The 23801-nt window shown below is 35.8% G+C and overlaps 1 protein-coding gene across 1 annotated transcript in view; it reads left to right on the forward strand.

Annotated features, from left to right (window-relative positions):
* The window catches only part of FTO (FTO alpha-ketoglutarate dependent dioxygenase), a 259706-nt gene that overhangs the window by 38052 nt on the left and 197853 nt on the right, over positions 1-23801 (forward strand). The window contains exons 2-4 of the mRNA XM_040615246.1: positions 8657-8734; positions 14115-14775; positions 23099-23242. Of these exons, the coding sequence (XP_040471180.1) occupies positions 8657-8734; positions 14115-14775; positions 23099-23242 (883 nt within the window). The remainder of the gene's footprint in view (positions 1-8656; positions 8735-14114; positions 14776-23098; positions 23243-23801) is intronic.

Raw genomic sequence — 23801 nt, forward strand, 5'->3', positions numbered from 1 at the left:
AATACCTCCTTTAAAATACATCGGCTCTGTATCTGTTACGTGACTAACACAGAAGTGTTCCTGGAATGCATTTCCTTTTATCTTTAAGTCTTTCAACCACCTTCCTGTCTTTTTATTCCACAGTGAAGAATACAGCTAAATAATCAGATATGATGCCTTGGAAGGCTGTAAAGGTCTTCAAATTTTGCCAAGTTTTTTTGTAAGTGCTTTTATACTTTCATAGTACTTATTGTGCTAATAAAATCTCTAGGAAATGATTTAGTTCAATAAAAAATATCAAGAGTCAACAATTTTGTAATGGCCTACGAAGATGTTCAAATGCTATGTAATGGGCATGACAGTTACAGTATGTGAAATTTAATGCTCTAGCTCCTTATTGATCTTCTGTGTAGCCGATTGCATGGCACATGCATTTGCACTTAGCACCTGCTCTTTCTACATTAACGCCATCTTCAGCAGTGTTATCAAGGGGACTTTGGAAACCATGCTTGATGCTAAACTGAAATATTTAAGGAAATATCTATTTATTTTTTTTTCAAGTATCCATTTTCTTTTTACTTTACTTTTTGACTGCTGTTTCTTCTGGGTGATGCTTTAACACTTAAAATTCTTCCCCCCCCCCACCCCCACCCCCCCCAGTTTTTAAAGTATCCTTATTACAAATTGGATACTTCTACCATTACTTATCAAAATATATGTCCAGACCAGGAATTCTGCAAGGCTCATTATTTTCTGGAAATGATGAAAAGCTGCAAGAAAATTAATTTCATCTTTGATCTTGCTAGCGGTTCTGAAAAACTATTAGTGTGACCTGCTTGTGTGTGTGTTTGCAAGTTGTCTGTCTGCATCTACAAAAGTTACAAGCCTGTCGCAAAGGTTTTGAATCTGCATCTCAAGCAGTGCCAGCCCTTGGTTTTCATTCTGGAGGTCCTCGGGTGGCTCATTCTCTGGTTGCTGGTCAGTATGTGTGCTCTTCTTTTGCTACACTCCTTGGATATTATACCCTAGTGAAGGCTATACAGTTCCACATTGCACATATGCAATGCTTCCCAAAATGTTGCGGTGATTCCTAACGCTTCTTTCTGTTTTCTTGGGTTGTTCCAGGAGAAACAGCACCACATCGGTGCATTTCCCATTCACAAGCATAGCATCAGCTCCTAAGGGTGCACAGCTCTAGGGCCCTACATACTGGCAATAGCCTTCAGTAGAAGCTAGGCAACATCGATAACCTCTTAGTGCTATTAGAACGTGAGAGGTCTACAGACAAAAATGCCAAATGTATCCTTTCAACATCAACCCTTGTTATAATCTGTGGGTTTATTTCATCTGTTTTCAGTCTTTATTGAGTGTTTTCCCTGTTAAAGGATTGGTGCTTAGTGTTTTGCAACTGGTCAAACACTCTTGGTATCTTGGGACAGTGTATTTAGAGGTATTTTTTCTATATCATGCAGCATCAGTTATTGGCAACAGTCACTAAAGTTTCTGTCTGCTAATTTTTAGGAGGTGAGCTGGGTAAGAACTGCTTGATGAAGAAATCTAGTTTCTCAGCAACTATTGGCCATTTCTCAGTGAAACTATGCAAAGAATGACATGCAGGAATGGCCTGGTGTCCTTATCTATTCCTTGTGAGTCAAAACATGTTTATCTGAAAGTATCCACTGTGTTAAGCATTCTCTTAGGTGCGTGTATGCTCTTGTCTCCGTATGTATAAGATGAAAACTGAAAGACCAAGTTTCAATCAGATCTCCCGGTTTTATTTTTGAATGAAGTTTGAATACTCTCACCTAATACAGGCGATCCATTTACCAACTGGTACCTGCTGGAAGAGGATGCACAAATGATAGAAGGAACAAGAAATGGACATTGTCGTCAAGATGCTTGCAGTGGTAGTAGAAGTTTATTGACAGTTATGCTGGGGAGGCTTAGGGTGTTAGCCATCAAAAAGTGGCTGTTTGAACTATTTATTTTCTCAGATTTTTATTACGGTTACTTAAAGTGCTAATCCATGTGTGACAAATGCACACTAAACTGGGTAAGAAAATTGCCAGTTCTGTTGCATTAAGAGTTCCTGTAGGTTGAAACAACAATTAAGGGGCTGTTAACACGTCAGGGTGGGGAGAGAGGGAGTACTGGTAGCAAAGACATTTTTCACACATTGCAAAGCTGCTTCAATGCATAAATTAACTCTTAGTTCGGTTACATCGGTCAAGTATGTTGTGCATACGCGTGACTGATCTGTGTGTGTGTGTGAACCAAAATCTGGGCCTGTTGATCTATGAGAAAGGGTAAAAAAGACTGAAATTAGTTAGCAAAGCCAAACAGTACCTTTGCAGGACGGTATATCAAACAGTCTTTTAGACAACTGCTCAGTCAGAAATACTGATGTTAGGCCTGAGGTCTTTGCATCACAGTAGATTGTTCATTATGTAATTTTTTTCATGATTGGATCACTTGAACTGCATCTTGCTACTTCTGTAACTGCACTGGTTTGTTCAGTGGGAGAGCAAGACGCACAATAACCAGCATATTTTATCATAGTATAGTTAGGAAATGCATTTATAGGCTATTAAATAGTATTAGAGAGTCATAGTTAATTTATATAGAAGAAGAATAATGCAAGTTTCTGTCCTTAAAATGAAAATGGTTTTGGCATATGGTATTAGGGTGCAGGGAGCTGTAGTATACAAAGTATGGTTCAGTGTGGTCATATGCCTGCCAGTATTTTTGACAAGGCTGGATTACAGAAAGATTGTAGCACAGACAAGGCTTTTGGTAAGACCTGAGTGTAATGAAGGGTAACCTGGAAATACAACTTTCTCATGTGAGTAAATGGTGCTGTAAAATTGACCGGTCCCTTAAGATCTTTTAATGAGCGGAGTTTACAGAAATAATTTGAAGAAAAAAAAAATATCTGAAATCTAATATATGTGATAATGGAGAAATGAAAGCTGTAATAGTGCATTTAGAATGTATTTTTTATTACTCTAGGTTCATTTCTGACATAACTGGTTTTAGTGAGCCAGTTGAATGATCTTGGTTGCTATGAAGTTTTAATAGCTAACACTTGGAAAGCCTTGTAGTTTAAACAAATGTCAACTTTAAAAATCACATTCCTTCCTTAAGAAACTATCCAAAAGTTAATGTGTCATTTTTTAAAAAAATAAATTTTAAAATCTGAGAAAGAATATTAGGAGGTAAGATTGTGGAAGTTCCTGTAAAGTCATGGCTTTTTTGTAGATGGGCTCTTAGTATCATGTCACAAAATTTTTACTGTATAAAGTATTTAATCTTCTTCCTCTACAAAGCCATTGAGCTCTCACTTCATAGCACTAGCCCTTTTCTTCATGCATGACTTGAAAGAAATCCATGTTTTATTATAGTTGATTAAAAAAAAAAAAAGGATGAAAGGGAAACACAGGCCCTAATGTACATTCTTATGTGGGGAAGAAGCTAATAGAAAGGAGGGATTTTTGGAAAACCAAAGATTTGCATCTGAACTTGTGATTCAGATGTTTCCTTCATGACAGTATGCATTCCCAGAGTGCTTTGCTAAACCAGTTAAGCTTTTGGAAAACAAAAGACTATTGGGAAAAACTGTATTGGAGATGGAGATGATACTTTCTTCTGTTTTGAATAGATACTTTTTTGTTTGTTAGGAGCTGCCCCAGAAATTTCTGCAAACACATTGGATTGCATTGCAAACAAAAACTTCAGTGTTTTATTAGTTCTGGTCACAAGTCAGTGTTCTCAAAAGTGTGAAAACTGCAACGGGTAGTTAGCAAAGCTTTTAGGACAAAAGAATTGGCCAGTGTTCAAAGGACTTCTAATGTAAGGAGTTAAGGCAGAAGGGCTTTTGTAGGCTGCGAGTGGAGACGATGTTTCAAAGCTACTAGGCCTTCCTTTTGGACTCTCACCCCTCGTAATATATATTGTTCCCTCCTTTAGCCTCAGGAAGATTATTTGTCAAGATCTAAACATGAGATAGGTAAAATGTTCAGCTTTCTGCTACCTTTCTTTGCTGTAAGATTGCTGGGCTGGAGGGGAGTAAAAATGAGGAGCATTTTCAATCTTTATTAAAAAAATTTAAATAAAAAAAAAAATCACTGACCCAATGAAAACAAGGCAATGTTAGGTGGGACTTTAGGTCGCTGTAAGGTGAGGCAGGTAGTGAATCAGAAAATTCAATTATTTTGCGGGGAAGAGTGTATATGAGTACGTCAAATTGTTTTGCTGGTTGTGCTGTTTTCTCTGCATCGGGCAAGCACCTGCTTGCCCAAAGAGTCCAGCCGGTTCTCACCCATTAAAAATGATTATTCCCTAGTGTGGTGTGTATATGAAATATTTGTAACTAAGAAATATCCAAGACTTGTTAAAATAGGAGGTTAAATGCAATGGTGGGATATTCAATTTTTGCTTGAATTATCGTCTTTCATGTGTCTTTTTTTATAGCGTTTCTGTGTAATGCTGATTGTAAGGTGAAAGTAAGGAATCAATCGCTGGGAAAAAAAGGTTGCTTGCATCCCCTCAGATGTCAGGAACATGCCTGTTAGAAGCTTCAGATTGCTGTCTTTCCTGAAAAAAAAAATAAATTTAGGCAATAATCAGATAGACTTTTCCGGAACAGTAACAGTCATGGGTTTTGGCAGTCTACTAGTTTGAATAAAGTAGAGATTTTTAACTGCTCGTCAGAGTGAGTTCTTGTATAACTAAAACCTAACATCCTTAAATGTTTCATAGGCACTGTTTTATCCCTCCATGTCTTGGGCTTGTGTGACTGGCTTTTTACACCTGTATGGGATGCTGCTCCAGGTCCAGAGAGATTACTTGGTGTAGTGAAGCTGACATTTTCCCCGTTTCAGGAGGAATGCAGGGCAGCAAACAGGGTTATCTTTTTAGAGGTGAATACAACTTTTATTGAGTTAAGTCTCCCTTGTGTTAACAAATGCAATTTCTTCAATAAACTCTTCAGTGTGTTTTATGCTAAGTACTGGGGAGGGAAAGCAAACTTGCTTCTTAATGTTTTCACTGGTTTTACATGTTAAATTGTTGTGATGGTGCAGCCTTAGATTTGTTGTCAGAACTACTTTCAGTAATATTTCAATGTGGCTTCGGTAAAATTAGTTTTTTATAATATGTTGTTTCAGCCAAGACAACAACCTGTGAATTGGAAAATGGCTATTGTCTTCTGACTTGTTTGATGATGAAACTAAGTGGGAATTCTATGTTGGAAAGTCTAAGGCCTTCACAAGCCCTTATAGCCTAGATATTGAACTTTTGTCTTACAATTAAGAGAGAAATAAAACCTTTTGAGAATGTTATTGACACCCTGCAGGGAAATATGTCAACTGCAAAAATTTTCACACTGTCAGAAAATGCCATTAAGTCCCATCTTTCCCTTATACCACTTAATTTGAAAATAACAGACCATGTGTCTGTAACATAACTACATTTTGTCTTGTGACTTTGACGTGCATTAGCTGTGTTTCTGTTATTTCTGCTGTGTAACATACAATGCAGTACTGCTATTGCCACAAAGAAACTTAGAAAAAATAAAAATACTGTGTATAGTGATTGAGAGATTCCAATTATGACTATTCCACTTGCTGAATTTTACAACCAACAATCTCATTAATAAACCCTTCTATTACTAATAAATGAGCAGAGATTGTTAATGTCTGCAGGAAGTTCATCACACACTCTAAAACTGAGCATTGATGCATTAGGTCTTCATTCCAGTTATCAGTCTCAGATATAATTGATCCATTAACACTTACAGCAGCCTACAAAATAAGGTATTTGCAGATACTTTCTCCTTTCTAGGTCCTAGTACAACACTTATCAAGGTTTCTTGACCAGTGCACAGTGTGTGATGGCATTATAAGTATGGTGCATGTAAGATTGTCTTTCACGTATTAGCATCGCTAATATATACATAAAAACCACATTACTTTTTAAAGTGTAAGAAACGTAATACTGGTACCTGAATAAACTGTTACACTTTTCATAATTTTTAAAATTTAAAAATCAGATGTAGAAGAATGCTTTTTAAGGTGCCTCATACCTTCAAGTAAAAGCAATTTTTTAAAATGTTTTATTTAGGGGTTTAGGTGTTGGAAGAGTCTATGAGCAGTGCTTACGTAACAGTGCTTAGACTTACACATCAGCCAGTTGGTATAGCCAGATCTTTTTTTTTTTTTTTTTTTTTTTTTTTTTTACTTTGTGGAGGTATTTGTGAGTAGCTTGATGTTTTTGACATCTGTGTGACAGCTTCTTGCATAAGAGATGAGCAATGTGTTATACCACCCAGCTGTGTGTATTAGTCTGTACATCAAGCTGAAGAGCGGCACTTAGCCAGATCTGACAATCAAATGTGAACTACTATTACCTATACACAAGAGCGCATTTTAATGCTGTGTGCTTTTTGCCAAGAGGCTGTTACTTGACAAAGAAATTGTTAGAATCTCTCTTCTTCCCACCTCTTTTTTTTTTTCCCCCCCACAGATATGAGTCCATGTTGAAATATCTATCTTTTTTCTCCAGTTAAATATGGTTTATCTTATAGACAACAAAGCCAACCTAATGTTGTCAGTGATTTCATGTAATAGAATTGTAGCAAGCTTTTTGTAATAGAGAAGTGTTATTGTTTTAGAATATGCAGCAAATTAGCATGTCATTTTCTGCCAACTTAATCTGAAGCCATATTATGTGCTGTTTCACCAGTGACTTCATGTCAACATACCAACAACCTGTCCCCAAAGAAAACTAGGGACCAAGAGAAATTACATTGCTGGGTCATCAATTTCAGTGCTGCTCTTCTCAGTCTAGTTAAGAGTTGGTGATCATTAGATCGTGAGTGCAGAGATGAGTGAGAGCTACCTGCTCGTATTTTAATTTGACTGATCTGTTTGCTATAAACCTTCAAATCTTCTACACTTCCTTGTGATTTTAAGCCTCTGTCATCTTCCTTGATGCTTAACTCTGAATAAAGGAAATTCACTGTCACAGAATAAAATACACAGTAACACTTTTCATAATTCAACTTTCCTTGTTTATATGTTTGCTGTAAGCCAGGAGTTAGTTACTACATGTCATGTCTTCTTTTTTTTAAGTAGGATTGCCAGAGTAGGGAAGATCTGTTTTGACCTGTGTATGCAACCCAAAACATTATGAAAAGGGGAATTTGCAAGTGGGGAAAAAAAAAGTGCTTTTTTAACAGTGAATTATGTTGTCTTTAGAATAATCAATTTGCAGTGACATCTGGGTGATGAAATTGGAAGTTGTTCCCCTAGAACTTGGGTTTATGAAAGTGTTAGTGATACCTGGTTTTAACTTATTCTGTGTTTTCCTTTGTACCACGCCCTTACCATTCTTTTAAAAAATGTATTTCATTTCCATCTGGTCTTGTTCTTGCAACATAAAAGTATGGAGTGAGCTGAAACTTCAATTATTTCATGTGACAGTGTTTATTTAGTTGAAAATATTGCAATAAAAATGAGAATTTGAATCCTGTTATCTGAAATATTTAAGCATTATGGCAGATGTAGTTTTATAATCTGAGTTGCATTTTTATTAGTAAATATTTTTTAATGATCAAAGTTTGTAAAGAAACCATCCTTGCAAGCTAAAAGAAAGAAGAAATAAAGGCAACAGTGTATTAATTTTCTAGGCCAGTGCTTCCACTGTGATGATTTTTACATTGTTATTCTGTACTTACATCATGTTGACTTAGGGTTGAGTTAGACTGTGGATGGATAAATGTGGATGGACTTGCCATGGGTTGGGATTGTTTGATTCCAAAATTCTGGTGGCATGTTTCGAGTCTCTTGCGCTTTCCAAATCTTTAGCTGCACATTTAATTGTATATTGCATACAAAAACTGTATGCTTATTAATAAAAATCTGGAAAGTGCAGTTTGGAGAAAAACAGGCTTTAATCTTAACAATTTCTTAGTGGTCATGTTGACTAAACATTGGTGGAGGTACTCTCAGTCTAAAACAGAAGGAAAAAGGGAGTTAAGAGAACAAGGGGGACAGAGAAAACTGGCTCTTCGCAGTCAGCTGGTTCGAAGTGCACTCCCAACATCCAACAAGGTTTCTGGCTGTCTGCTGGGATGGCAGGTCTTGAGGATGGCATTTTAAATGTTGTCAGGTTGTAGTGGCTTTGGTGTGCAGTAGATGATGTTTCCTTAATACACCATTTCAGGACTTTTTAGACTATGCTCAGTATTAAGGCTCATTGTGAATATTATTGAGCCATTTAATGGAGTATGAGCTTTGTACCCATTGGATCCACAAATTGAAGTAGAAAATAAAATGAAAAAAATTGCAATTATTATCTAGGTATAAAGTAGGCATAGTTCTGAAGACCATTAGACAAAGGTAGATTTTCATCAGTGTAATAACAACTGATTATTTAAAAAAGAATTTAGGAGGAGAAACACTTAGGTACTCTGAAACTACTTAACCTGAATTACTGCTTTGTAAGTGGAAAAACTCCACTGATTTTTTTTTTTGCATCTTTTTTTCCATGTTTAATTTTCCAGAATTGAAGATAGTGAAAGAAATAATTGCATATGTTTGTATCTCTTTTAATACAACTGCTTTTCTACTTGGCTTTTAGTCTGATTTTCTGTTTCAATTTTGCTTCTCCAAAACAGAAAAAAAAGCTCCTTGAAGAACTTGGAGAGAATACACTTCCATATAAGACACCAGCCGATGATGATTTCCATCAGTTGGTAATGTATTTCTTTTAGCTGTACTTGTTTTAAATTAAAATGGTTGTTTGCACTGAACAACAAATAAATCTTTCTTCAAAGAGACACTGTGAAATCTGGTATGACAGAAGTATCCTGCTGGCTGATAGTGTACTTCCAGGTGGTGCAAAATAAGACCTCTAGAACTGGGATATTCAATAATGAAAACTTTTTAAACTTAGTTTATTTTTAGCATTTTGCCCTAAGTATCAGTCCTGAGTACCAAGTAACATGAGTAATACTGAATCACAGTTTCCTATGCTTTGTTCAAATAATGTACATGTCACCATTCTTTTAAGGTTTTTTTGGTTTTGTTCTGACCTGTGAGGAGGCCTATTCTTTATAGCTCACCTTTGGCAAAATAGGGAAAATATTAATGTAGAAATTCGAAAATTTTTGGCTTAATTCTGCTTTCAAACAGTAAGTGAGCCTTAAAACTTTACTCACAAGATGAACTGTGAAAACTGGAATGGGTGCCTCAAATGAAACCAAATAAAAATAGAAAAAAGTAGCCACATAGTAAACCAAATTAGTCTATGGAAGAATATATTGAAATTAATAAAATATCTATCTATCTTGGATCTTTATAGGTCAGCTCCAAAACATATGGCAAGAACTGTAAGTTCAATCAGATCAAATCGAAACACAGTTAAGATGGAAAGCATAAGAGGGGATCTTGTATTTTGAACAGCTACAGCAAGGGTGCTTACGTTATAGGCATGTCACCTTTCTTGTATTGATATATGGCTCAAAGTGTCTATGGTAGCATGGAAATAGGTCTGATTCTTTCCTTGTAAGGATGAATTTCTCTTTTGCAGGATTCCAAGGCCAAGAAAAATTTAGTCCGCATCACACTATAGAAAAGGAAAGGTGCATTTATGGGTCAGGTACCAGACCGACTCAGAAGCATGAAGTCAGACTGGTTTTGCCAGTGGGATTACAGTGGTGATATTGAGCGATTTGTATACTTCCCTCACCTTTCTCACTCATTTGGGTTGTAGGGTGCTCAGGGAAAGCATGGTTTTCTCTGTATTCTTACAGTGCTGAAGACAGTGGAAGTAAGGTCTTGACTGGCATCTTTAACAGCTCTAAGGATAACATGACAACACATAGCTTGCTGTTAACTATAAGAAGCACTTCTGTGGGTAAGGGCAAGAAAGAGTGTAGAAAGAGCCAAACAGAATGATTTTATTTTTTTTTTTCTTTACAAAAGAGAAAAACAAACCAAAACATTCTTTTCACTCTTAAACTAATGTTCAGGAAGCTCTTCCCCCTTTTGAGACTCAGGCAGCCTACTGTTTTCTGCTTCCTAGTCCTGTTACATCCCCTCCTGTTTGTTCTCTTATATCTGTTGCTGCCAAGAGCTGCTATGCATGGCGTCTTTTTCTTTTTCTCACCTCTGTAAATCCAAGTCTTGTGGAGCTGACGTGAAAAGAGAAGATGGAGCCATGGTTGCCCAAGTGATACCTCTTTTGCTTAGTATCTCGAACGCATAAATATAGAAGACAATGGGAACAAGATAAGCAGTGAAATCGGACCTGTTCAAGCCTTACGAGTTTAGATGCATTCTTTTTGCATCATATAGAATTATATGTTTTGCATAGTGTTTGTGTGCATGCTAAATCTTTTTATAAGTATAGGTGATATTCATAAGCATCACAGGCACCTTTTACGTGGTTATGAAATGTTACTGTAATCACTGCTGTAGATATTACAGCTTCAATGTACTACAGATGGGGAGGAAAAGAAGGGTGAGAGCTTGAAGACAACGAATTAACAAAATAAAATATCGCGTACAGTTTAGTTTTAGAGTCTTTCTTTCCTGGAGAGACCTGCCTTACTCCTTTAAGGATCCACCCCTTAGAAAGCAGTATTCTTTGAATGTGTTGAAAAGGTTGGGTAGGATGCAAGTAAAAAACTACGGTATCCTGTCAGGTATGGAGAGGTATAGTCTGAACATAACTAAGAAACCATAGGCTGCAATAATGTAATGTTTAAAGTTATGAACAAGTTTGTCTGTTAACAAAGGCGAATGACAAGTATCTGAAATACAGACTCTCATTTCACGATGTAAGTGGCAGTTTGCTTTTGAAGGGTCCTTATTGCTGATTTCTAACTTCATTTTATGTCTTGGATCAACCTGTAGGGTGATTCGGTGTGTTGAATACCACCATTAGAAGTGAAAGCACGTATATATTTAAAATCATGTGTGTAACACTCATATGAAGAATTAAGCATCAAATGTACTTTTTTTTTTTTTTTTTTGGCCTGTGGTTGCCAGTAACGTACCCACTACTTTTGGAGTGAACGATGAATTGACCTTTAATACTTGCTGTCAGTTACAACACTGAGTACATGATTACTCCCCCTTCCCCATCCCCCCAAAATAACAAGGTGTCCAGTGTGAACCCAGCGTTCACCCTGCGTTCTGATCCCTTAATGCTTTCCTTATGTAGGACATAGCACAACGGCTGGTTGGAGATTTAAAGAAGACCAAATGTTTTCATGTGATGTGTCGTGTCGGAAATGTGTTTCCGCTTCCTGATTTCTTCTGAGCTATCAGTGTGAGGTGTTTTTTTTAAGGTAGAATCCTGAGTATACTGTGTAAAACATAATGAAAAAAATAGTTCTGAAGCATGTAATCTTAAAACAGGACCCTAAAGTAACACGCATCTGACTTGGCTGGCAATAAAATGTGGAAGACATTACCTCTGCAGTTCAGGAGGGGAATACAATGTTCTTACCTTTGTACAATCTGTGTGCTTCCTTTCTAGGGCATGTTTTCAGACATTTATTTGTTTCACGTTGTATTGTTATTTCCCTCCCTTCTTTTTGATATTTCACATGTGTGATTGCTGTCAGAAACTCAGTCTATTAAATGGTTTAAAAACATGTAGTAATAGTCACTTTTTAAAGATACTATAATAACATATGTAATTGATAATTGGTGAATCTGACCCGAATATGTTCAATATAGAGTTATTTAAAGATGTATGAAGATGGGATACTGCTATAGAACTGTTAGTGCTCTTTCTTTTATAAATATAATTTGCATAATGAAAGAAATCATGCAGTAATAATCTTTATGTCACCGTATATAATGTTGTGTCATTAAGTATGAAGGTGAAAGAATACTTATGATTCCCATCAACATAAACCCACACATCTGACTGCAGCCTATAGTTGTAATCCTTCACATTTGCAGCTACTGATTTCAGTAGTTACTCTTTGTATTTTTTCACTGTACTCCTCAAAGGTTACAGATACAGAGTGCTGATTGAAACAAAGGGGGCAGTTCAGGATCTCGAAAGGAATTGTTTCCGCCTTTTGGCAAGACCAGGCGAATTGCGTTTATCATATCCACTTCTTTTAATGAAAGCTGGGATCCAGTGTTCTGTGCTGGGGATTGTAGAGGGACTTTCAAACAGATATCTGGGATTGTTTTCAAGCTGTGGTATTTAAAGTTAACATGTAAATACTGTTGTCAGAAATTATTATTATCTGTAGATACTGTTACAGGGTTTTTTTTCCTCTGTCTAGGAAGCTAGGTTTTTTTTAAACCATTAGAGTGTATAAAGAAAGGGAGTTAGCTTCACTGTAAAAAATTCACAAGAAATGGTGGCAAGGTTTATCTATAAACTAAGATTTATTATGTGTAATCATTAGTTTTAAAATACGCTTCCTTTCATGTTCCTCTTTTTAGTAGAAACAAATGATCCTACAAAGCCACCTCTTCACTGTTGTGGGATAACAATGTGTTATGATGCAGAAGTCTGTTTTTCTGCAGTAGAAAATGTGCATGCTGACTTTACGGCCTGGCTTATGTTTTTTAAATGCACCTTTTCTAGATTTTAAAATTAATTTCCTGAAAGGCGGGTTCAAGTCTGGCTTGGAAGTAGATAGTACCAGTAAAGTAGTTTTGCATTGTACCAGAAGGAGCCCACGGATGGATTGTAGGTCAGTGTGATGCTTTTGTGTTGGTGGTTTTTATTTGGTTTTTAAAAGCTCTTTGAAGGTAAGCTATTATTTAGTAAAGTTTTGAGACATCAGTTTTGTGCATCCATGTGCTCTTGCCCCATTGCCTAATGCCTTCAGATTTCAGTTTACCTTAATTATTTTCTTATTTCCCCACACCACCATCCATCTACCCTTTCCCCAGACAAGTGACTAATTTCTGGGCAAAAGGAAATAAGTGTAGTGAATAGTTCTGAGCTTCGCACATGCTAATTGATACCTGATAGACTCACATTACAGCCTTTCCCTTACTAAGGGCGCTAGTTTGCATCTGATTTTTTTTTTTATTTATTTATCTATTATTTTTAATGAAATGCATAGGAACTTAGTCTATTTAAGAACTTATTCTCTAGGCTTTGTCCAGTTTGCCAAACAGTCTCAGCAGTAGTTAAAGCAGATTTACAGGCAACCAATAAAAGGTGTGATTGTGTGATACTCACTTCCTTAGAAAACCAGATTAACAGAATAAAATTATCCAAGCCTTCCTGGAGTGGGAGGCAGTATTTTGCATACAAAGCAAGATACTGCTGATTAGCAGTGTTATACCTTGCTGGGAGTTGTTGCCTCCACTCACTGCTGGATTCTGAACTCCAACTGGTACCAGAGCTGGTGTGGTCAGAAGAGGATATGAGGAAAAAGGATATTTTAGGTGGGGAGATGAGGAAGAAAAGAAGTTTGGAAATTTTCTTTTACCTAAAAGGGGAACCTTTATATAAAATAGGAGAGCTAATTGGCACGCATTGAGGAATCTGAATATAGAAAGGACCACTATGTTGAGGACTGTTTTGAAGACAGACCTGCCAGTGCAGCAGAATGTTGACCATTTTTGAAAATGTACATTTTCATTTTGTTATTTTTGCTCAAATGTTGTTATAGAAAATTAATTCAGTTTACCATGTAGCCTTCTAGAATTCCATATATCAGAATGAAACAGGATGGTCTTTGCAGCCATTGCAAAAAGAGGAGTGGCTTTGCTAGTGTTTGAAAATTCTGTTGTTTCTATACTTAAAGGTAGCATTATCTACAGATTCAACAGGGGAGCTTATATGTTCTATTGATTTCTGCCAGAATCTTCAATTTTATTTATTCATTTTGAGATTTGACCTGGAGGTACTCTCTGGCTACAGGCCACTGGTACATATCCACAGCTTGTGCAATATATTAGAATATGAAAGTAAAGTAACAAATACTGGCATCTATTTCTTCACCATATTCTAGACTCATGCTTGATAACTTGTCAACTTAGTTTTGTCTGTTCTTGAATGTATGAAATACTTTGGTTCCTATAAAAAGAATAATTCTTTTACTGTTTTTGTTGTTTCGTTGTTTTGTTTTTTTTCTCCTTTAGTGGAAGACCAAATATTCCAACCTGGTTTTCAGAAAATCTGATACAGTACCTGAAGAGCTCCATCAAATGGTACAAGAAAGCTTTCTGACCTTGCGAAAACACGATTGTTTCTTTCAAGATCTTGTAAGGATCAAAGGAAAAGATTTTGTTACCCCAGTGTCTCGTATTTTAATTGGAAACCCAGGATGCACTTACAAATACTTGAACACAAGATTATTTACAGTTCCTTGGCCTACTGAAGGTTATGATATAAACTATTGCAATCCTCAGATACGTGATGCTTGTAATGCATTAATCAGACTTAATGACTACTTGCATATTGAAGCAGTCAAAGCATTACAAGAACAAAATTTGTTTGAGACCAAGGAAATTAAAGATACTACTAGACTAGATGGAGAGAAAAATTTTGCTACTTCTATTACAGAGACAGGGTCCATTTCAAAGGATCAAAGCAGTTGTTGTGTACCAGAGGATGACTACATAAGTCTAAAGAACAGAACAGCTTATAACTTGACTTTATTAAATTATATGGATCCGCTACAAATGCTGTACTTGAAACAAGAACCTTATTTTGGAATGGGGAACATGGCAGTGAGCTGGCATCATGACGAGAATCTGGTTAAAAGGTCAACGGTAGCTGTGTACAGTTACAGCTGTGAAGGTGAGTTCTGGGAGGTAGGAGTTGACTAGTGATAGAAATATCTTAAATCCTGGAAGCTCTCTTGTGCTTCCTTGGGTGTCCGTGCATAAGCACACCTGCGCGCTAGTCTGGATTTGTCATGTACTTCTGAATACATTGTGGTACTTCTTGTATCGAAGCCCTATCTTTATTTCTACTAAAAGCTGTACAAAATATACCTGTGTGTACTGCAGCTGGTTTATCAGTTGTTCTCTAAGTAGATTTAAAAAATGGTATGATTAACTTTCTTACTAAGAGCCAGGAAATCAAAAGCCATCAAATACCTATTTTGGATTGACACATGCATATTTTTCTGTCCTGTGAAATGTGTCATTGTAGTTGAGATCACAGTCTCTATTGTGTTATTTATCATATACAGACTTGCTTGTTCTTGGTGCTTATTTTACTACTCTTCTTTCTTTGTAAAGATCATTTTTAATTGGTTTTGTATAAAAGTATTGCTGTATTTACTTGGAAGCATATACGTTTTGTCTAGGCATGCTGTACTGCTAATGCATGTTTGGTGGAGGACTTGCCAACGTTTCTGTAAGTTGAGAAGGGTGGAAGTTTTCCATTAAAAGACCTGCTGTCTGACAGGCTTTGCAGGCTCTTAGTTCTTTAAAAACCATTTAAATGCAGTATTGGGGGGAAAAAAAAGGGTACTGGAAGAGTCATTAAATATTTCATTTTTAGTTTAAAGTACCTTTCCTTTTTATATCTTCATTTAAGAAACATGAGGATTTTCGTTTATTTTTTTCCTAACAATGAACAAACCCTTGAATATTTTTTTAATGGCTTCCAGTTTTGCAAACATAAGATTAGAATCTAGATGCTTGATTTGAATTTGCAAATGGTCCGTTATGTTTCGTAATTCACAACTGATTTTTGGTCCTTCCAAAAGTCCTTTGATGTTTGCTTCAAACGCGGGAAGAATTGATGTTGACTTTGGTAGGTTTTGGCTAAAGACTATAATGTAAAAACAATAGCTTATGCTTTCATGTGCATTCTCTTGTTAGTTTTGAAACTATGGATCACTTTGTTACTTAATATTCAGCTGAAATCGTTATATTTACATTTTTCTGAACATAAAATATCAGCTGGCTCAGCAAACTGAATAGAAGAGATTCCCTGACCAGGACCAGTAGAAGTGTCTTTTTTTTCATAAGCTTTTTTCTGTCCTATTTTCCAAAGATGTTGATGTTTTATATCTGATAAATTTATTATTTTTCAGTAGTACTGTAGATAAATATTTTTCAGTAACATTTTACATTAAAAACATAACCATGAACTTGAAATAATAATACTGTGCCTGAGATTTTATTATAATACATTTTAAAACTTTTTACTTGAACGTAAAACTTGCTTGTGGAGGGGAAAAAATCAGTCCCTTTAAGTTTGGAGTGCTATAAATTAACGACAAAGAAAGCTGCTATGTTTATTCATAGCTTGTCATTTGATTTTGTTACTTCAAGTTCAGCAAGTTAAAATAGTATAATTTGTACCTATATCTAAAACCACTGCAAATTCTATGCAAAATTTAATTGTCAAGGGTAGAAAGATGCATTTTATACATTTAGATGAAAAATTATTCTGATATTTATATGTAATTAATCTTTTTGCCACAAACATTTTTTTCCATACATTTATACTTAAGGGTTTATATTTTTTCCTGAAGGATTTAAAGAATGCCATGAAAACTTCAAAACGCTGAGAGCTTTCCAGTGAATAATTTGATTGTTCTGTCATTTATGTTTGCGGAAAAAATTAAAAATTACTACTTGGAATTTTTGTATCTTTGCAATGATTCCAAAAGGTTTTGATCAAATTGAAATTTGATTATTTATTGATGGGGGGACGCTCTTAGCAGGAGGTGGCAATATTAAAAACTCAGTGTAGCTGGAGATAATGTAAAAGACACTGTTTGGGGAAGAAAATTATTTATGAAGTCAGATCTAAATCTGAACAAAATTGAATTCTGCTTGATAGCTCTTGAGCGTGGCTGAAGTTGGTTTAATGAACTGTAGAGGGAGTTTAAGGTGCCTTGCGTGTCTCCCTGAGCATCACCAGCAAACGTCCTGCAGCCTACCTCTGTGTGAAACCAGTTCACACATCTGTCTGTGTCCAGGTTGTGGTTGTTGTTGCATATCCCTCAGGTGGAGCTGTATTTATAGTTGGCCTACTTACTCATAAATGGGAGGAAATGGAACTTGTTTATAGTTTATGAATACAGCATTGTAATTAAAGTGACAGTAAATACTTGTGTGTTGAAGTTTTCTACTCGGCATATCCAAAAGGAGTAAATAGTCTACTTGATTTTAGAGAAACAGATTGTCTTTTTTGCTCTTCTGATTTCCTGTTTATAGCTTTCAAATGCTGGTGGTTAAAAGCTTATCAGTGCTTATAATTCTTTCCAGTTGCGTATCACTTCAGTGTGTTGGTGGTTTCTGTGGTTCACAAAGATATTTCAACTCAAAATTATGTCAATATTTACTGTATCTCGTACCAAGCTCTCCATAACTGTGAAGCATGAGGAAGCTCCACGTCTTTTTGAAGATCATTGTTAAATCTTTGTAGAGTTGTATCTTGACTCCTTTTCCCGTTTGCCATAAATATATTTGCTTTTCATGCCAGTACCTTTTATTAATAGTTACTCCATTAATTCATTTAGTATTGAGTTAGCGCAAAACTCTCACTGTAGTGTGTAATGACCATCACAGAATCGTTACAGAATAGATAATAAAAAGAGTAGAGGTGGTCAGAATTTTTTTTGATGAAACAATTTTTCCTTACAAGATGGCGATTACATAGATTAGTAATTTTCTGGAAGAAAACACTGATTCTGTGAGAAATTCAAACACAAATCACAAATGAAGCATGTTGGGTTTTTGTTAAAAGTAGCTTGATTCTCTTTTCTGCTAGGTTTTGCACTCTTCCCCTCCCCCCAGTGCTCTATCCCTCAAATTCTCACCGCTCTCTTGGTACTGCAGACACTGAGGATCTGTGGCAGCCTGTAGCGTGGGAAACCTTGGGCTTCCAGAGCTTCATCGCTAGGACCAGTCCATCCTGCCACAAATGCAGAATCCCCAGGTTTCCAGGGTTTGAACAGCAGAAGTCCTACGAGTCGAGTAACCTTACTGCACTATGGCAGCTATTTGCTGGACTCGGGAATTACCTAACCCGGGTTATATGGTTTTCTTTTTACTTTAATTTGCATTTTTATATCACTATTTGTTTGGTACCTACTTATTTGATTAAATAGTATTAAAACAGATACTGCTGTAAGTGAAACAACTTTATTTGCTTGTTTGCTTGTTCAGTGTTTGATGCCATAATGAAAAATTAATGTTTGAAACTTTGATCAGTATTAATTGCTGTAGAAGCAGTTTTTAATATGCTGGAAAAGAAATTTGAGAGCAAACATAAAGATACTGGAAAGAGCTGATACTCTAATTAGCCTCACTGTTTATGTTCTTGTTTCCAGTGTCAAACTGTTTCAAAGCAACTTCAAATGAGGTACATATCTAACAACAAAATAAGATAGACGTTTTGCCTAATGCTCATCTGAATAGTATTTGCTTTTATTTACATTAAAATAAAACACATTAGATTACACTAGGTTAAAAGTAGGTTATCAGGTGATGAGAATAGGCCCACGCAAAAATTGGGGAATTTTTCTTTTAATGTGTGCACTGCATGAAAGTGCATGAGTGGTAGTCATGGTTCATACGCAGAACTGAAGACATTAGGGAATGTGTGTTAAATTGTACTGTCACTAATGCTGTTTGGAAGTAATTTACTTTTTGGAATTTACCATGGAACAGGAATTCCAAATTTTGACCAATTTAGGATTTTTAATTAAAAATTAGCTTACAAATATCCTATCACATGAGAGCATTAAGGTAAAAACTTTTTTCAGGATTTCAATACGGTAAGCTAATAACTCATTTTTATTTCCTGCTCTATTTATGAAAGTGAACTGCAATCCAAACACTGGTGGAATAAGGGCATTTTCAAAAATTGGATTTTATCCATGAAAAATTCCTAATGAACAGTTTTCCCTCAGGTCTTTGTAAGTTTTGTAGGAAGTTTTATTGCTTAGCAGAGCACTAGTTGGTTCTAAAGATGTTCTTTGAAGTAAAGACTTGTTTCAGTTACCAACCTAAAGGAGATGGAAAATAATTTAGTCATGGGAAACATCCAACTTTCTTTTACCTGGATTTCCCACAAAGTACGTTTGAGCTTAGATAAGTAGTTTTCTCTAGATTCTTTACCGTTTCTCATTTGTCGTCTTGCTTAATGCCTACTTGCTCTGTAAATCTCCTGAAGTACTAAGCAACTGGCTCTGTTCACTGACAAGGTGATGCTGAAAGGTTTAACAAACCTGGTTGCAGTAAGGACTGATCATGGAGGAGCTGTTATGTTTGGGGGGTTTTGTAAAATGCTGTTTGGATTTTTTTACACTGTGATGTGTAATAAGAATAAAATAAAATGAAGCAATACCGTAGCACTAAAGCTGTTGTTGGCTATTTCAAGTCTACAGTAACTGAGACTAAAAATAGTTGGGATTAACTACAGATGTATCTTTCTTCACCAGGTTAAAAAAAAACAACAAAACAACCTGAAACTGCAAAAGTGTTTCAAAATTGAAGTAAATCTAAATTTGTAGTTAACCAATAATTCTCTTTATGTACTGATTAATGGATAAAAGTCATGGAGTAGGCATTTGTACAGGATGAGAACAATTATATTGTATGATTTCTAATGTCAGTAATGTAGTAGAAATATTGCTCGTTGAAAAAAATAGAAATGGTATGTAGAAAAATATGTATTACTACTTAAGAAATGAATATGAGAGTGAAACGGTCACATCTGTGACTTGCAGGTTCTGGCCAGTTGGAATGAGATTGTGAGAGAATCACAAATTTTTAGTGATCCAATTACTTTTATTATAATACATTTGAATCTCTGTTTTCTAAAAAGAAACTGTCATTTGACTTAACTGCTGTGGATTTTTTTTAACCATCCTCTCACTGATTTGATTAAATGAAGTCTCTCAGGAATGAGGGGGATGACAGAATATTCTTTTTTCTTACTTCAGTGCTTTTGTTCTTGATATATTTGGACACAGTATTTCAAGTATTAATTGGTACGAACAATGTTTGGCAAATCTTCCAAACTTTTTTACATATATACGTATCTATATACACATATATGGGCATATAATATACATATAAATTGCTATGGAAGACAGTAATAATGTATATATTTCATTAATCACTGAATATGTACCCAAATGCCTTTAAATTCTGGAAAAATCAGTCCATCTGTAACCAAAAAAAAAAAAATAATTAAAAAATATATATCTACATAAAAATGGTCAGTTGGATTTAGTGGCAAAGTAGATGTTTACAGTCCTTGGTTTTAGCCATGTGTTGGCGGTTATTCTGTCATCTTTGGAAGTCAGGTACATTTAGGGTATAGTTTGACGTTACAATTTGACTTGAATAGAGAACATTCAGGTTTCAGAGTATAAAAAAACCTCTTAGAACTCTTCTTGAAGATTTTGGCACCGGATAGGAAAGAAACCTTTCAAGGCTACTGTTACTTTCCGTGCTGTGGAACAGTAACCAAACTAGGTCCAGGAAAACAAGTTTCATGTTGTTCTGAACCTAACCATGACCCAAACGTGATAAGATCAGGTCTTAGAGCTGGAACATCTCTGAAATTGGAGCTGTCTAGTTAGAAGCATAATGTTGCGGCCAATTTTCTGCAGCTACATTCTCTCTTTCATGGTTCTACCTTAATTACAGGTTTGATGAGGTATCGTTGTTATGTTGTGGTAAGCTGGTTACCTGCTTTCACCATTTCATTTCGTGTGCCAAGCGTAAAGGTTTCTTGCCAGCCAAATTATGTAAGTCTTGAATGCACAGAATTTAAATTCTCAGATAGTTTTATTATATTTCCATTGAATATGCCTACATTTGACCATTTCTGTGTGGTCTACCCCAAAATAAATACATGTTTTTAAGGTTCTGTGTATGTGTGCAAGATCCACATGATTTACCCTGATATATAACTATGGTTTAGATTCCTCCAAATGTTTTCACTTAAATGAGAACTGTAATTATACCAATCAATAGACAGCCTTCAGTCATGCCTGAGGTGTGACAGAATTTAGTAACAACTTCTTGTTGTGTAAACGTTTGTCAGTGCTACCTAGAGAGATACCACAAATATTAAGGTGTCTTTTTTTTTTTTTTTCTTTTCCCCCTTGCTCTCACTTTCAAAATAGCTTGCATTTAAAAGCTAGTAGCAGCTTGCTTCCATTTGTTACCAAAATAACATGGTAGGAGCAATCAGTTTCAATTGCTGCTGATAATTATAAGGTGCAATAATTGAGAATATGGAGAAAAGGAGACTGTGAGCTACATTTGAACTCTGTACTTAAGCAATAAAAAATTTATCAAACTGCAAAAAATAAGTCATTTTAACGAGCACATTCCAGAGGTGCTGGATTTATGAGGAGACCCCAGGAAACTTTGATTGAAATTGCTGTCTCTGATTGTAGTTCTATATTTTATTGGTGCCATATTGTGAGCAGTGCTGCTGCCAAAGTGAATGGGAAAGCAGCATAACAGAGAGAGTTAACCCAGAAAGGTTACCTCTTTTTATAATATCCATGATGTATTGCATTAAAAATGCCTTGAAAGCCATCCTATTTGCAGTTTTCAGAAAACATTTTTCTTAAATTAAGTTACAATTTATCTGAACAGGGCAGAAAATATGAAAGCCCCTTGAAGACTTTAGTATTGATTTTTCTGAGTGTTTGCTAGCTCTTGTTTTCTCATTTGTGTGCTCTCTGATAGAAAGGCCTAGAGCTGCTCCCGAGCCAAGGCTTCGGCTGCGTGAGAGCTGCAGCCATCGAGGCAGGGAATTTACTGTAGGAGTTTTAACTAAGAAGTTTAGTTTGGGTTTTTAAAAGGGTTTGGCTCTCCGCTTCGTGAATTTCGGCAGTATTTAACCGACATAGAAAATTAAGACAATTTATTAATTATGAAAGGCTATTCCCAACTAACTGAACATTGCAGTAGCCATGTGAGGTGATTGACTTGAGTATTTTGAAAGTGTGAGTTCAAGGTCACTCTTTATGTGTGCGTGTTATAATAAGAGTGATCTCTTTGGCATTTTTATTCTGGAATTAGATGAAGACAAAAGTTTTAAAAATAATAACATGAAAGCACATTTGAAATGGACGGTGAAATGGACACACACAGTCGCTAACTCCTAAGCAACAATTAGGCATGCTACATAGTTGATGACTTCTAACCATTCACTGCTGTCCTGTGCCAACTGCTTCTTTAAAACTTCATCCTTCCTCTCTCAAAATGGTCTGTTACTTTAGCCATAAAGCTGTTATACCATAGCTCCCCAATACCTTGTTATAAATGCTGACTGTATCTTTCAATTTATACTGCAGTGAAGTAAGCTTATGAAAATAGTTCTGAGGGATTAAGCTCTAAATACTATTTCTATGCAGTGGATTATTTTTTTCCCCAAGCTCAACATTTTCATGTTGCTTAATGATAAGAAAAATGTTGTGACAAATGTATTGAAGCTTCGTTGGCTATTGAACATGTTATCTAGCATGCTTGACTAATAATTTTGAGGAAGGAATGACAGATACGATTCTGAGATGCATTCAGCTTTGGTCTAGATGGCGGTTTGTGCCCATTATTTTACCTTACTTTACCTCAGTTTATGATTTGGTGAAATTGCAAGTATGTAAACAAATGAAATTGTTTATGGAGTGCTTTGGCAGCTTCTGACTTGAAATTCTTTCGAAAGTTGTCTGGCTTTATATCAGTGTTGCTGCATTTTATTTTTTTTTCTTCTATGCTTGTGTTTTTAGTAATGTTTTAAAAAGTAAAAAAAATGATTGAGTGAAGATTAACTAAAACTCCCATTGCATGTACTCGAGAACTTCAGAAAAGCGTGAGTCCATTATAAAATTTGCCTTGATTTGCTTTTACTTTGTAGTTAACGTGAAGTTTTAATCTTACACTTGGTTATAAAAAATTCTTCATCTCATATGGCTTTTTTTTTTTTTTTTTTTTTTTTTACCTATTACATACTTCTGGATTTGGAGATGGTGATTGTACCAGATGGAGATTATAAAAAGTTTAAGCCTATTAAGATTGTACCAATGTGGGATATTGTTAAGTCTGTATTGTTAGAGCAGATTTTGTATTTTATGGTTCCCACCTTGTCTGTTGTCTTTGTGGTGTTTTTCCCTCTCTCTTTAAAGGTTCAGCCATGGAAGAAAGTAACGAACAAAAACTGAAGGGAAGAGACCCAGCTGTTTGGCACGTAGGCTTGAAGGTAGCGTGGGACATAGAGACACCTGGATTAGCAATACCGCTTCACCAAGGAGACTTCTACTTGATGCTTGGTAATTTTCGAGGGCTAAGAAGGTGAATTTGCTGTTGAAAACAGAGAAAATGACACAATGTTAATTAAGACACCTTCCTTTCATTTAGGACTTTGCTTATTTAGGAAAACATGAGAACTGGCTAGAGTGTATAATAAATTCCTCCTACCCTGCCCTCTTCCAGTGTATTTTGGGGAACTTTTTTTCCCAATGTTTTGCTTCATGGCTAAGAAAGGCAATACTCCTTTTGAGCCTTTTCTGTCTGTGCAGTCAGAATTGCTAGTTCATGTCAGGCTCCAGGCCATAAGCAGGATTTCCCCAGGTCTTGTGAGAAGCTGAGCTGTATCTGTCCCATCCGTGTATTTGTAGATGCTGGTTCCTTTTTCTATTCTTAATACAGTCTTCCTGAGAAACTGTGAGAATCTGTGTCTGTTCTGTTCAGCAACAAAAATAAATCTGGTTCCTGAGGTTGCATTACAGAGTGGCTATGTATTATGTGTGCTGACTGTAGCAGTCTTACAGCTTTCTAGTACCATGGTTCTTGAAGTTTCAACCATTATGACAATCTGTGGATGATCTC

Source organism: Falco naumanni, chromosome 15 (genome assembly GCF_017639655.2).
Source record: "Falco naumanni isolate bFalNau1 chromosome 15, bFalNau1.pat, whole genome shotgun sequence".
NCBI classification, from domain to species: Eukaryota; Metazoa; Chordata; class Aves; order Falconiformes; family Falconidae; genus Falco; species Falco naumanni.